This window comes from Physeter macrocephalus, chromosome 14 (assembly GCF_002837175.3).
Source record: "Physeter macrocephalus isolate SW-GA chromosome 14, ASM283717v5, whole genome shotgun sequence".
NCBI classification, from domain to species: Eukaryota; Metazoa; Chordata; class Mammalia; order Artiodactyla; family Physeteridae; genus Physeter; species Physeter macrocephalus.
This window is the reverse complement of record NC_041227.1, coordinates 65,037,732-65,052,366: the sequence shown is the minus strand read 5'-3', so window position 1 is coordinate 65,052,366 and position 14,635 is coordinate 65,037,732. Positions and strand designations below refer to the sequence as shown.

The following is a 14,635-nucleotide window of genomic DNA, read 5'->3' as shown; positions in this document are numbered from 1 at the left end:
ATTTTGAACATTAACACAAGTCAGTGTTTTAATTCCCCAAGATCTGCATAAGTGCCTGCTCCTCGTAAAACATGAAAGCATTACAAAAACCATTTGAAGCGTCCCTTGACCAGCTTTCAACCCCACTCATGCCCTTTCTCCCAAGAAGTAACCACTGTCTGAAGGTGGGTGAATATCTTTGAAGTCCTTAAAACACACCTTTTTTTTAAAGTATTCGTATTTTTATCAAGCAAAGTCAAAATACATGGCTTTTTCAGTGACTTGGTTTCTTAAAAGTGCCATGTTGTCTCTGGCTGAAGAATTATCTATGGCTTTGAAAGGTCTTTCAGCACAACTCCAGCCCTCTTGCCAGGTGACAGCAGCAAAGGTGTATATGTGGGCAAAACATCAGTAACAGCATTTAAAAGAAGATGCCCAGATCCATCCGTTTCAGGTCTGGGTGGGTTAATCAGAGAGACAGCTGCAGAACGTTGATTCACATCTGGTTTTTTGGGTGTGGATCCCGAGGTAGTTTTAAGACTTGATGGTACATTTTTAGCTAGTTTTTTCTTTCCCGGTGAATACAGAGGTTTTGAATCACGAGCAGAGGGTTTTAGTGGCGGAAGTGTGAGATGAGATTCTGTTTCTAGAAATTTAACAAAGAGTTCTGAAAAAGAATTCTTCGGCCTCGATTGCTGATTTGGTCTCAGAGGTGTGTTGGGGACACTTTTTGATCCAAGCCAGCCAGTCATCCATCTGGTACCACCACCTTGCTCTTCATTAAAAACCAGATCTATTTCTTCCTTTCTAATACCAGAATGTTGCCCATTATCTGTAGCACTTCATGACGTTGTTGTTTTGGTGTTTGAAAATACCCCAAGAAGAGGTTCCTCATGAGGCTCTTGTCAACTTTTCCTTCTGTGTTACTTAGTAAGTTCATCAATTTCTTCTATACATCATCCAGCACTTCCTGTTGGACCTCATTTTGTTTTTTCAAATCTTTAATTTGCTCTTCCTTCAGAGTCAAAGCAGCATTCACTTTCTCCTGATGTCCTTGTGCCGATATTAGTTTTCCTTCTAGATTATCTGCAACTATTTCCATCCATTCTGCGACTACCCTCCTCATGTTAGCTAGCGCTTGTGCATACTACTTTTCTTGTTCTTGGGAAACAGAAAGCTGTAGCAAAATGTCATCTCTCGGCTTTGTGACAACATTCAGTTGTTCCTTCAACGACTCTATCTGCAAACTGGCTTGCTGATTTGCATTTTCCCTTGCATTGGAAGATAGAAGGAGCTTTTCCTCCAATGCGGTGACTTTCATTCTTAGTTTAGCAGCTCTGTCTTCTGCAGCTAAAGCTTCGCGGTTATGAGACACTTCTGATTCTACTGCGTGCGTACGCGATCTCTCTGGCTCCTGCTTTAAGTGTAGCTCTTTGTCGTGTAAATGTTAAACCTCACTCTGGAGGGCCCAGTTTTCTATTTGTTTCTGTTTCAATGCCAACATGGTCTCATTTCTGGCCTGTTGAAATATAATAGTCTTTTCTCGCATTGATGTAACTGCATTTAAAAACTGACTTAATTCCCCTGTCTTGCCGAGTTCTGTTCCTTTCAAAAGATGCTCAAAAGCAAGCGCCTTCTCCTTCATTGCAACATATTCCAATTCTTTCTCTCTCCGCAGCATAGAAAACCACATCTTTGTCTCTTGATTTTGTTTCCTCTTCCCTAGATGTTTCTACTAATTTTTCATTTTCCTCTTTCAGTTTACACGTATCCAGTTCAAAGTTGATGACTCTCTCCTTCAGGTTGATTACTCCCTGCCTCAAAAGTTCATTTTCACTCACTACATTAGTGAAATTTTCACTTAAAGAAAGTAATTCATCACTTTTTGCTTTGATTAAAAGCTCTTTTTCCTTAAGTAAGTTTTGCAAGTCATTTGTTTCTCCTGTAGCTGCTTCATTTCTGAATCCATTTGTTCCCGTCGTTTTCTTTCTAGTTCTGAACTGTCTGCAGTGGAATCAGACAATCTCTGATTATCTTCCTGGAGTGCTCTAATGGTTGCATCTTTTTCCTCCGTTAATTTTCTGAACTCTTCTATCTCTTCTTTGAGCAATTTAGAAGATTCACTCAATCCATCAGGTTTCATTGCCTTCAGAGAGGCTGCTGACTCAGATGTAAGTGATTCATTGGAGGACTGTAGTAAAATAAGGTCAAACATCCCTAACAGAATATCTTTGGTATTGCAAAGCTGCTCTAGGCTAAACTGAATTTGCGCTACTTGCTTCTCCAAGTTTTTGAGTTTGATTTCATTCCCATCATAAGTTTGATCAGGTCAGTATACTATATTCATCTGTAGCTTAGAATTATTATCATTGTCAACTAAAACCCGTGCCTGAAGTTGTTGAAGCTCTTTCTGAAGATGGGGTGACCCACGCTGCATATTTTGTACAGTGGCCATCACGTGCTCTTTCTACTCTTCCATTATCTTAACTTGCTGTTTTAATTTATCATGTTCCCGTAGAAGATCCTCAAACGGATCCATATTAACACCTCTCACTTCATCACCATTGCTGGACGTTTGCAGTATTGCCAGTAAAGTCTGACACTTCTGAGTTAAAGCATCAATTTCAATATCCTTTTCTCGAATGATGTGGGATAAATTCTGGATCGTTTCTCTAAACATATCCTGACCACTGTTTTCAAACCTGGTGGAGAGTTTTGTATTTGCATCTTTGAGTTTCATGAGGTCTGCTTCTTTGGCAACAATTATATCCATCATTCTCAAGTTTTCTCTTTTAAGATTGCTGTTTTCAGGGGCTTCCCTGGTGGCGCAGTGGTTGCGCGTCCGCCTGCCAATGCAGGGGAACCGGGTTCGCGCCCCGGTCTGGGAGGATCCCACATGCTGCAGAGCGGCTGGGCCTGCGCGTCCGGAGCCTGCGCTCCGCGGCGGGAGAGGCCACAGCCGAGGGAGGCCTGCATACCAAAAAAAAAAAAAAAAGATTGCTGCTTTCCTAGTCTTCTCATCTAAAACAGCTAATATTTGTTCTCTTTCCAAAGCATAGGCTCTCAATTGCTGTTGACTCTGTCCATTATCTTGGTCACTGGAGGAAGCTGAAAATACTTTCATGTGAAGACACAAATCTTTTTGCTGGATAAACTGAGTTAGTTTACCAATCTCACCTTTGGACAGCTGATCAATCTGTTCAGTTATAAGGGTATTCTTGGGTTTCCCTGGTGGCGCAGTGGTTGCGCGTCCGCCTGCCGATGCAGGGGAACCGGGTTCGGGGGTATTCTTTTCAATTAGAAGTTTAATCTCCAGTTTTTGTTCTTTATTCCTTGTACTGATCTTTTAGTTTTGGCTTTAGATAAGTCATGCTTTTCATTTCCATTTTCTATATTAAGACTCTGAACTTCTGGTACTTGAAAAGTATCAGAATGTTCTGTTGGCATATGCTGGAATTTTTCCAGTGGCTGGGTTTTGATTTGTTCTATTGCATTTTGCAAATTCTCCATTTCTTCCCCTTTGGCCGAAAAGAGCTGATTGTGTTTAATATTCATTTGCTTGTGTTGGTATTTGGGATTTTTCTGTTTCTGCTCTTGTAAAGATTGAAGTAGTTGCATTTTGCTCGAGTTTTGATCTTCAATTATCTTTTGATGAGGTTTAATCTCAAGATTATCTTCAACTGTTCTCTGTTGAGATACCTCAGATTCTAGTTCTGTAACAGTGTCTAGAGTTTTAGGGTCAATCATAGGTGCGGTTTGACTGTGTTCTTCCCTCAGTCATTCCAATTCTTCTTTCAGGTGACTATTTTCTTCTTTCATGGATGCAAGACTTGTATCTTTATCCTCTATGGTTTGCTGTAAAATTTCCATTTTTCTTAAGGCTTGAGTATATTGATCTAACTCCTCCCGAAGCTGTGAACTTCCTTGAAGTTTTTGAATAAAAATTTCTTTCTCTTATGAGTTGTTTCAATTGCTTCTGCCCTTCTAAACTAGATTTAGATTTAAACAAAATTTCCTTGGTTTCTTTGTGCTCAGCAATCATCTGCTCAATATTCTTTTTAAAAAATTTTTATTTATTTATTTATTTATGGCTGTGCTGGGTCTTCGTTTCTGTGCAAGGGCTTTCTCTAGTTGTGGCAAGCGGGGGCCACTCTTCATCGCGGTGCGCGGGCCTCTCACTATCGCGGCCTCTCTTGTTGCAAAGCACAGGCTCCAGACGCGCAGGCTCAGTAATTGTGGCTCACGGGCCTAGCTGCTCCGCGGCATGTGGGATCTTCCCAGACCAGGGCTCAAACCCATGTCCCCTGCATTGGCAGGCAGATTCTCAACCACTGCGCCACCAGGGAAGCCCTCAATATTCTTTTTGAGTTCTGATATTTCACAGTCTTTCTCTTGACCGAGTTTAATTAAATACTCATGTTCCAGCTATAAGGCACAGCTGTCTGGGTTATCTGTATTTGACAGTTCTTTAATAGCTTGCTCATACTTCCTTTCTTCCAACAATCTCTCTTCATCCTGACAAAATTCTGCTTCTAACTGTCCTTTTTCCATTTTTAAATGAATTAACTTTTCTTTTTGCCCATCTAACTCTTTAGTAATGTTCCTTTTATCATCTTCAAGTTAACGAACTCTCTTTTTCTCATATGCTAGATCTTGTTTTACTTTACCGAGGATGCTGTCTCCTTCATTTTGTTGTTCTGTTTGCTGATCTTTCATCAAAACCACGTGCATTGTAGTTTTTTGTTTTTGCCTGTGCAACTCTCCTAACTCAGGAATCAGTAATTTCTTTCAGGTAGTACTCTCATTGACTTTTCCTTCTTTAATTTCCCACTCACATCTTAAATGATGTACTTCTGGATCTGAATTCCTGTCTCCTGTAGCTGTTCTTTTAATGAGTTCATATTCATTGCTCAATCTGACAAGTGATAATTGAAGTTCTTCCTTTTCTTTATTTAATAATGAATTTTCTTTTTCTAAAACTTGGACTCATTTTTGAAGTTTCAGGTTCTCTTCCATGAGATTTTTACCCTGCTTTAAGCTACTCAATCTCATTATTTCATTTCCAGCATCAGACAGTGGCTGTTGCTATCTGGACACTTCTTCCAGTGATATACTCTGTGGAAGAACTTTTTCTTTCTCTGTCACAGCATCACTCTGCTTCCTAACAGAAGGTTGCAACTCACCTTCTTCAGTTCTTTCGTTCATTTCATTTATCTGGTCTTGTTCTCTAATTAAAGCAGCGCTTTCCTTTTCTACAGAAGATAGTTTTTTTTAAAGATATTTTACTCTAATCTCAAGTCCTTTGATATTTTTGGTGGACTCCATTTTTTCAGCTGCTAGGACTTCAATAGCTTTTTGTATGTCATGAATCATTCCCTCATAGTCCTTTAATTGTTTTTGATGCCTGCGACTTATTTCTGCCAGTTTCTGTTGATGAACATCCTGCGACACTGCTATTTCAAGTTGATGGCCATCAATTTCCTTATTTAGATTCTGTTCAAATTCCTGATGGTATTTTGCAGTTTGTAGATTTCACTTACCTCAAAGCTATAGATCTAAAAGAAATGCTGTAGAAGTTTGAGGAAAATGTCTCCAGTGGCTGACATCAGCCTCAAGTCTTAAAACTTCTTGTGACAATCTATTTATTTCTTGTTGTGACGAAATTAGGTCAGGAAAGTCCATATCATCGTTCTGGAAACCTAAAGCATGCTGATAGATATCATAACCCAGTGAAGAGGGTAAACGAGTTGAGGGCACAAGGCCATCCTCAAGATTTACTATCTGGGTGACTGACTGCACCTTTAGCAACTGATCCTTTAGCGCTATCTGCCTTGCTTTAAGAAGTTTGATTTCTACGTCTTTCTGGTGTAACTGATGTCTGTAACTTGTAGTTTGCTGCTTTAGTTGAAGCTCTGAGGCTTCATACTTCTCGTCTATATCACTACAAAGATTCTAAGTCTCTCGGCCTCTGATTTTAAGACTGACTAAGAGTCTTCAACCTCCTCTGTTGTAGAGTCAGGTACTTCTACATTTTCAGCTCCTTTCCTCAGCACATCTTTTGTGAAACTAGAAATGTGGCCTGTGAAAGATGCCCCAGGACCACCCACTTGCCCCAGCGAATGGCCTAAGCGGGAGCCAAGGCCATCAAACTAGGAGGACATCAAAGCAGGTCATAGAACTGACCTGGTCCACTCCGTAAAAAGTGTCCAGCGCAGTCGGACAATCCCGTCAAGTGTCACTGCACTGCTGCCAGCGCGAGGTTAAGAATCAAAGCACAGTGAGGGGTTTCTAGGCAATGCGGGCTGCGAGGGCCCCTCAATGGCCACACCTGCCTGGCAACACCCAGGCCTGGCCTGGGACGTAACAAAGGGCCCGTCTCCAGTGACCTGTCCCGGGACGTAACAAAGGGCCCGTCTCCAGTGACCTGTCCCCTCTCGGGCCTCTGTTCATCCACGACTTCCCAGCGCCGGAGTTGGGCCCTTCTCCTCTCCTTCAGTGATTTTCCCAGTGCCCTGCACCACCTCGGCCCCCTGGACATGGCCACCATCACAGCCGCTCTGAAGGTGCCATCTCTGAGCTCCTGTTCATAGAAAACACACCTTGCCTCTGATTTTTTTTTTGATACGGAATGATATGCAAGGTAGATTTTAATCATAAAAGAAAAGCAGTACTAGAGTAATACTTTTCGAATAGGAGTAAAATATATTTAATTGCCTTTGACTTTTTTAGTAAGTGGCATCACACTGTCCTGCAGCTTGTGAGTTTCACGCAACCATTTTTTTTCTTAAAAAAATCGAGGTAAAATGTACATAGGGACACGCATCCCTCTTAAGAGTACACAGATAGGTGCATTTTGACAAATGTCTACACCTGTACATAAGTACGGCCCTGATAAAGACTTTGAACATCTCCATCGTCCCAAAGCTCCTTTTCGGGTCCACCTCGGCCCACCTCCCTCAGCGAGCCCTGCCCAGGTGTCTAGTCCCGAAGATGAGTTTTGGCGGTTCTTGGACGGAGTGTCGCACCGTCTACACTCTTTGTGTCTGCTTTGTCCACGTGTGTTTGAGATCTAGTCTGGGAAGTGAGTTAAATATCACTCGAGCGGGCGATCGCTGAGCGAAAGCACGCCGAGGTCCGAGTGGACCGCAGGGCCCTGGGCGGCCGCGCTTCGCGAGGCCCGGGGACCGCCTGCGGTCAGGGAATCGGGCGTCCCCCGTGCCGGCGGCGGAGGCCTGGCTGCGCGCCGCACGGGGCCTGGCGCTCCTCGCCCGACCAGACCCCGCGGGCCCGGCGGGCGGCGCCGCTGGAAGTGACGCGACGAGGGCGGGGCCGCGGGCCTGGGGAGCCGCCGCCGCCGCCGCCTCGGCCGCGAAGCGATGTAGGAGCCGCCAGGCCGTCCCCCGTCCCGCCCGGCCTGAGCCTCGCGGGCCGCCGCCGCCGTCGCCATGAAGAAGCAGTTCAACCGCATGAAGCAGCTGGCCAACCAGACCGTGGGCAGGCGAGTGCGCCGCGCCGGGCCGCCCGGGGGTTGCGCGGGCCGGGGGCCGGGGGCCGGGGGTCACGGATGGGGGCCGGCTCCTCCGCGGGCCCGGCCGCTCCGGGCCCGGCCGCCGCCCCGCCCGAGGCCGGCGGGGCCCGGGGCCGGGGGCGGCGCCACGCCGCGGCCTGGCGCCCGGCTCTGGGCCGCCGCCTGGCCCCCGGAGACCGGCGGGGCGGGCCGCGCCTCCCTGCTCCCACCCCTCGGGGTCCCCACTGGCCCGCGAAGCATCGCCCTCCGGGGACTGGACCTGTCCCCTGTCTTTCCCTCCCCGGAGATCGAGCCGGCCCGGGCCGCCGCCTGCGGCTGAAACTCCGATCAGTGGTGTGTCCGAGGCTGCGGGGCTTGGGGGCGGCATTCTCAGCCTTTCCGGGTCGCCCCGCTGCCGCAAAGCCTAACTTACAAGTGCATGGTGGCAGTAAAGAAGTAAAGGGTCATTAAAGCCCAGCGGATCTGCCTACTGAGTTTCAGAACGCCCTTTGAGGGAATTTAGAGGTGGTGCTGTCTCCAGACCAGGGGCGAATATGAACGGGATGGCTTGACATTTAAAAAGTTGGAATTGGGAGAAAAGGATTCTGGAAACGCCTAGTGCCAATTTAAAAGGAAATTACTATTTTTAAAAAAAAAAGTCTTTCTCACTTTGCATTTGGAAGCAGATCCTGCTCCATGTTTCTTTGGGATTCCTTGACTGCTTGACAAGCATTGATTCTGAAATGACAGAATAGACCAGAGTTTGTAGATGACCGGGCTGTTGGAACAGGACTGGTTTGTGGCTTTGAGAGCTTCTGGAGGTGATTGTCATGTGCCGTGTTGTCTGGGGCAAATACTTCAAGGTCTTCCAGGGCAAGTTAGCTGTATGGTACGGATTTTGCTGTTTTTTCTGGGAAGAGATATGAAAGTGGGAATTTTTCACAGCTTTTGCTTCTTCTTTCAGCAGTTGAGTCAAAGGGGGAGTTTGGTTTGGCTGGAGCACGTGGGACACTTCTTTTTTTGTGTGTGTATGAAAATACTTTTACTTCCTCTTGAGTTTTCTAAATTTGCTCTTTACTGTTTCGTTTCCCTCAACTTTCTGCTTAGTTTTGTTGTTCAGTTTTTTTGGTACCCCACCCTGTTAGCTTGGTGTGCATTTATCCTATTTCCAGAGTTAATTCCTGTCTAGGCTAAAGCCTAGGTGTGCCTACTTTTCTGTTATTTGTGGGAAAATGATAGAAATAATGCTGAGAGAGAGGAAGGTAGACAGAGTATTAGTGACGGCTAATGTTTCAACCAAGAATCTGTAAATGAATTACAAGATAATTTCTGTGAATTTTCTACCCCTCTTAGCATTCTCAGTAACATGCATTGTGGAATCAGTATTTAGTGAGTGTCAAGATGCATTTGTCAGATAGTCATTTTGGCCTGTTTGTACATTGTATCAGGCAAGTGATTTTTTTTTTTTTTTAAACAAATTTCTGAGGCTTTAAAAGCTACAGAGCATTTCAGGGAAGCTGTTCACGGTGTCTCTGGCCCCTGCTTCCTCTGTAGCAGCTACTCTCTTTACATTTTTAAATTCCAGCCATACTTGCCTACTTTGTTTCCAGAGGAGGCTGTGCTTTCTTACGTTTTAGCCTCTACCTGGATCTCTGGGAAGCCTCTTTCATCACACCTGCCCTAGGCCACCTCCTGCTCATTCTTCAGGTCTCCTCATAAAGGTCTCTGCCTCTAAAAGGCCTTCCCTGATGCTCCAGCATAGATTGGATGTCCCTCCTTGGTGCTTTCATAATTCCATGTAGCACCTGTTTTTCCATAATGTAATTACCTCTTACTTGCCAGCGTTCTCCATTAGACTAAACACTTTAAGAGTTTTTGCTCATTCTTTGATTCCCAGGGTCTGCTGTGGTTCCTATAACATGGTACATACTCAGTAAATATTGTTAAACGAATGTAAATCCAGTTCTCACTAGATTGCCCTGGTGGTGTGGGCCCAAGTATGGGAAAACGAGAATTGGATAGAGTAAGTGGTGTGACTCATCCTAGGACTATAATTCTGGTCCTGACCTTTGACTCTGTTTGAAAATCTTTATTGCTTGATGCAGTGGAAGCTGCAGCTATTACAGAGCTATTAAGGGTATGGCAATTATGCACCTAAAGTCAAAACTGTTTTTACTGGGGAACCTGTTGCTTTACTGCTATTGATTTCCTAGATATATTTGTATTTTTTTTTCCACTTAAGTAATTGTAAAGGACTAGGGAGGAAAAATGGAGGTAAGAGAGAGCCTAGAATTGTTATTGGGCAGAAGCAGATGGTTGGTGGGCACCAGAATCAGGCTTCTGGATGTATTTGGGTCAAAACAAAGGCTAGAAAGCACACACGCACTAATGAATGAGGTTATTTGTGTGAATGGCTTGCCCATAGTGTGTACTATCAGTTTGTAGAGTTCTAGGTGGTGTCTCGTGATGAAGTATTCTCTTCGCAAAATGAGGAACTTGTGAGTAACCCCACAGTGAGGTTCCATGGGATGGACATGTTGGAGAATTAGTAATGGCTGGAAGGAGTGAGTTCTCATGATGCAATTTGTTTACAAGGGGTAGATGAGTCTGTTTCAGAAGATGGTTTGTGTCCCATAGGGTCAAGGCTTAGGAGGTGTTCTCCTGATATGGGTGTCCCAAAGGAGAGAATGAGGATGGTTCCTTTCGTCCCCCTGACTTTTGTTGATTCATCCATTCAACAGACACTTGTTGGCCCAAACTGTGTGCCAGTGTGTGAGGTATTAAAGAGTCAAAAGTGAATACGACACAGTTTCTGCCCTGAAGGAGCTCAGTAGATTTGTGGAAGAGATAGCCAAGCAAAGAAATAATTATCTACCCTGAGCTAAGTGCTTATAGAAGGATGGCTAGTGCCAGTTCTTATTGGATGGAGAGAGGTAACCAAAAAACAGGAGAAAGTTTGAGCGAAGGCTTTGTTTCCATCTTCGAGCGCTTCTTTCAAATTTCTCTTGTATTGATGAGGTCTCTTTTGATGGTAAGAAAACCCAAATCAAACTGCTATTAGCGAAGATGGGAATTTATGGGCTTACATGTGACCAAAAGAATCCAAAAGGAGTATGGCTGCAGGTTGGGCTGGATCCAGGGCTTCCACTCTTTAGACAAGCTGTGTCCACAAGGAGAATCCCCAGCCCCACCCCCTTCTTCCATTGCCCTCAGTTCTGGTCCCAGAGGGACAGAGAATATTTTTCTTCCAGTCACTGTTGCCAAAGGCCCAAGATTGACTCTGAGTGCTTCTGACTGGGTCCCATGCTTTTCCCTGGAAATGGGTATGGAGTAAACCCTGTCTGAACAACAGGGACTGAGAGTGGGGGAGCGGTGGCTCCCCAAGGGAAACCGGGGTGCTGGTCAGGAAACAAGAAACATCATGTCGTGTCTTTTGTAGTCCTGCTAAGAAAGATATTTTGTTGTTTGGAAACCCTTGATGCAGCTAATCCAGTGGATGCAGGCGGTGATTTTGGGGAGGTGATACCCTGCATGGAGGAAGGTGTACACAGGATGAGGAGCTTGAGGAAAGTTTAGTTATGAGGTCGAAGTGTCCAGGAGAAAAGGAAGCTGAAGGACTAACCAGGAGAGTTATTACCTGGGTGAGGCTCTGGGAGAGAGTGTCTCTTGGGGTGTGGGTTTCTGCCTTGATTGAAGTACTCCCTGGAGGTTCAAATGCTTTCCCAGATAGTTCGCTTTAGATAAGCCAAGGTTACAGACTCAAATGCCTAGAAGGGCTAGACTAGTAAAATAAATGAGTGACTGAGGCCAGGTAAGGGTTGGGGGTGTGCCCCCCCCCATGATCTCACCAAAGGGGCATGTGGGAATATGGGCCCAGAGTGACTCAACCTTTGTAGCTTTCCAGAAGAGCCTGAAATCTGGATTTTAATGAAGGTTAGATGGCATTTAATGCAAAGGAAGCAATCACCATGATACTATGCGGGGCCAAACAAAATATATCGGTGGCCAGATTTGGTGTGTAGGTCACCAGGTGGCAATTGCTTGTCTAGAAGGACCTGGAGGTTCAGAATCCCTATTATTATTTTTCTTTTTTTCCCTGTACCTTAACCCTGATATTACTGCATTCTCAGTTGTTTGGATTTGTTGAAGAGCTCATTCTTTCCTTTACAGAAACCTTTCAAAGATCTGATAGTACTAATCATCAACTTTTGTCTAGTTGGTTTAGTTTGCCTAATGCTGTACCAGACCACCTGGCTTGGTTCTCACCTACTGGCAACGATCATTTCTATTCTAGAAAGAGGGAAAATGACTTGCCGTGTTCGCACAGCTACTAAGGAGCCGAGGCATGACTTGGGTCCAGGGCTTCTGACTCTGGATCCCATGTGCTTCCGACTACAGAATCTGGGCTGCCTTTTCACCAGGGAAGGATTAATGTTTATTAAAAGTTTTTGGTGCTTATTAAGCCGCTGGGCTCAGTGCTTTGCATAAATTATCTCACTGCATTCTTGCAGCAGCTCTAAGAGGCAATGTTATTTGTTCCTGTTTTAATGGTGAGGAAGCCAGAACTCAGAGAGGTCATCAGGCTAGTAAATGACAGAGCTGTGGATTCAAACCCAGGTTTCTAATTCCAAAGCAGCTGTAAATCTTCTCGTGGGCAACTCTTACGTGAAAAACCTGTTGTTTGAGTCGTGAGTGATGCCTTCGTAAAATCCTGAAGGCTGAGAGTTGGATGTTGGTCTAGTCCAGTGGCTCTTACTGAGGTATGGTTTTGCCCCCCAGGGGACATTTGGCAATGTCCGGAGACATTTTTTGATTGTTGTGACTTGATTGGGGGAGGGGTAGATAGAGGCCAGGGAGGCTTCTGAATATGCTGCAATGCACCTGACAGCCTCACAATCCAGACTTATCTGGTCCCAAATGCCAAGACTGCTGAGGTTGAGAAACCCTGTTCTAGTCCTTCCAGTGTCTGGACGTCTGAATTATCAAAACCAAAGCTCCACACTGCTTGCTTGCAGGCCAGAGATGTGTTCTCTTTGGCCTATTCAGTATTTATTTTTTTACAGTCATTGGCTCATATTTAAAAATGAGAAGTTTTCACATGCAAACCTGGATTTGCAGCTGCTTCTAAACTCTTGGAAGACCTGGCAACGCCTGGCATCCCTGCTGAGTGCAGATATCAGGAGCTCAGCTGCAGCTGTCCCATCTGGGTGGGGCATGAGCCGTCCAGTCCCCACCTGGCTTGTTTTATTCTGTTACCTTCTTTGCCGACCCTCCCTGAAGGGCACAGGTATCTAATGACCTTCTTCTCCAGGCGGGCAGCACTAATTCTCAAGGTGAGTCAAATACCCCTTACCCCGCACACCCCAGAGCAGTCCTCTTGTGCCACATTGAATCCGTCTTGTCTCTCTTCCGTGAGACAGCCCTTCCTATGTTTGACAGTACAGACCGTATCCTTACTTTTGCCAGCATCACATTCTACATCCCTTGCCTACTCTGCTGCCTCATTTTACTCACACTGCTGTCCTCTGAACAGTAATTCTGAGAAAGGGGAGGTAGCTGTGCTGTGCTTCAGTCTGAGTGGATTCCATCCAGTCTCTGCATAGAGTGGGAGTGGAAAGGAGTCTGGTGTCTTTACAGCTTCTTCTGAATCTGATCTTCTGTGGCCTTGTTATGTACTTTACATATTGTGAAATCCTAGAATAGCAAACAGGGTGTTTATAGGTAAGTGAAAACCCATTGTTCACTGAAAAAAAAAAAAAAACCCTAAAAGGATGTGGTCATAAGCATCATTTTCACATATCATATAGAGTACGTGAACGCAGCATGTTATTCTAATATGGAATGACCTTGGTGCCAGTGATTCCCAGTCTGTGCACGGAAGGGCCCCCTCCTCCACCCCGGGAATCAGCACTGGGGTATAGGGTCCTAGAGTCAGCATGTGCTCTATACATTCTTATCAGACTGCGATGGTTTTGCATATATCATCCTATTTCTGTTTCTCAAATGTAGGTAGATGCCATTATAATTAATCCAGTATAAATCCATTTAAAAATATTATTACACTCCTATCTGCTTTGTGTGTGTGTTTTCTTAAATGTAGATAGTAAAAGTGTAACAGGCCCATGGTCCTTTATCCAAAACCCCTGGGGTCAGATGAGTTTCAGAACTCAGAATTTTTCAGATTTTAAAGAAAAGTAGGTACTTCCCTGGTGGCGCAGCAGTTAAGAATCCACCTGCCAATGCAGGGGACACGGGTTCGAGCCCTGGTCCGGGAAGATCCCACATGCCGCGGAGCAACTAAGCCTGTGCGCCACAACTACTGAGACTGCGCTCTAGAGCCCGCGAGCCACAACTACTGAAGCCTGCGTGCCTAGAGCCTGTGCTCCGCAACAAGAGAAGCCACCACAATGAGAAGCCCATGCACCACAATGAAGAGTAGCCCCCGCTCACCGCAACTAGAGAAAGCCGTGCCCAGCAATGAAGACCCAATGCAGCCGTAAATAAATAAAATAAAATAAAAAATATTTTAAAAAAAGAAAAGTAATAATGCACATATGCTGTTATGTAATATCTCCAGTAGGGTCTGGGGCAGCAGCCTGTAATCATCATACATGTTATTATTTCCATAGCAAAATATATGAATGTATTTCACACTAAATGGAATCCTTAAAGATTAAAAATAGTTTCATGTTAGCTTAGGTCAAGTTATGTTGCCAAACGAGTTACAAAAAAACTTTTTTTTTTTTTTAGATTTCAAAGTGATGGATAAGGGATTATGGACCTGTAATGTTCCTGGTGAGAGAGTCTGAACTTTTGCTTTACATAATGTCTCCCATATTCCAAAAAGTTGGAAACCACAATTATACTTTGTAAACAGGAATCGCAAATTCAAGTGCCAACGCAATTAAAAGTAATAAGTGAAGTAGGAGATAGGTTTAAGGCAATAGGGGATGATGAGGACTGCAGTGAATTAGTGAGTACATGTTCATTTAAAGGGGAGAGTTGCTCTCAGCTCCAGCCAGTTGTTGCCATGGTGAAATGTGTGTAGTATAGTCACATCTCCTTATTTCTAATGATATTCCAGAATGCTGATTTCTTGATGTTTAATGTTGGCAACTAAAAAAAAAACAAAAAACACCAACACTGTGT

General features: G+C 44.6%; 1 protein-coding gene and 1 pseudogene across 12 annotated transcripts in view; one reads left to right on the top strand and one right to left on the bottom strand.

Moving 5' to 3' along the window:
• Window positions 1-305: 305 nt before the first annotated feature.
• Window positions 306-6,140, bottom strand: LOC102979202 (thyroid receptor-interacting protein 11-like; annotated as a pseudogene).
• A 1,189-nt stretch (window positions 6,141-7,329) lies between these two features.
• Window positions 7,330-14,635, top strand: part of ARHGAP17 (Rho GTPase activating protein 17) — a 90,677-nt gene continuing 83,371 nt past the window's right edge. For all 12 annotated transcript variants that reach the window (XR_003682993.2, XR_003682989.2, XR_003682990.2 and 9 more), the window contains exon 1: window positions 7,330-7,477. Coding sequence is in view for 4 of the 12 variants with exons in the window: in XM_024123539.3 (XP_023979307.1) it covers window positions 7,425-7,477 (53 nt within the window). In the remaining 8 variants the exon portion in view is untranslated. The remainder of the gene's footprint in view (window positions 7,478-14,635) is intronic.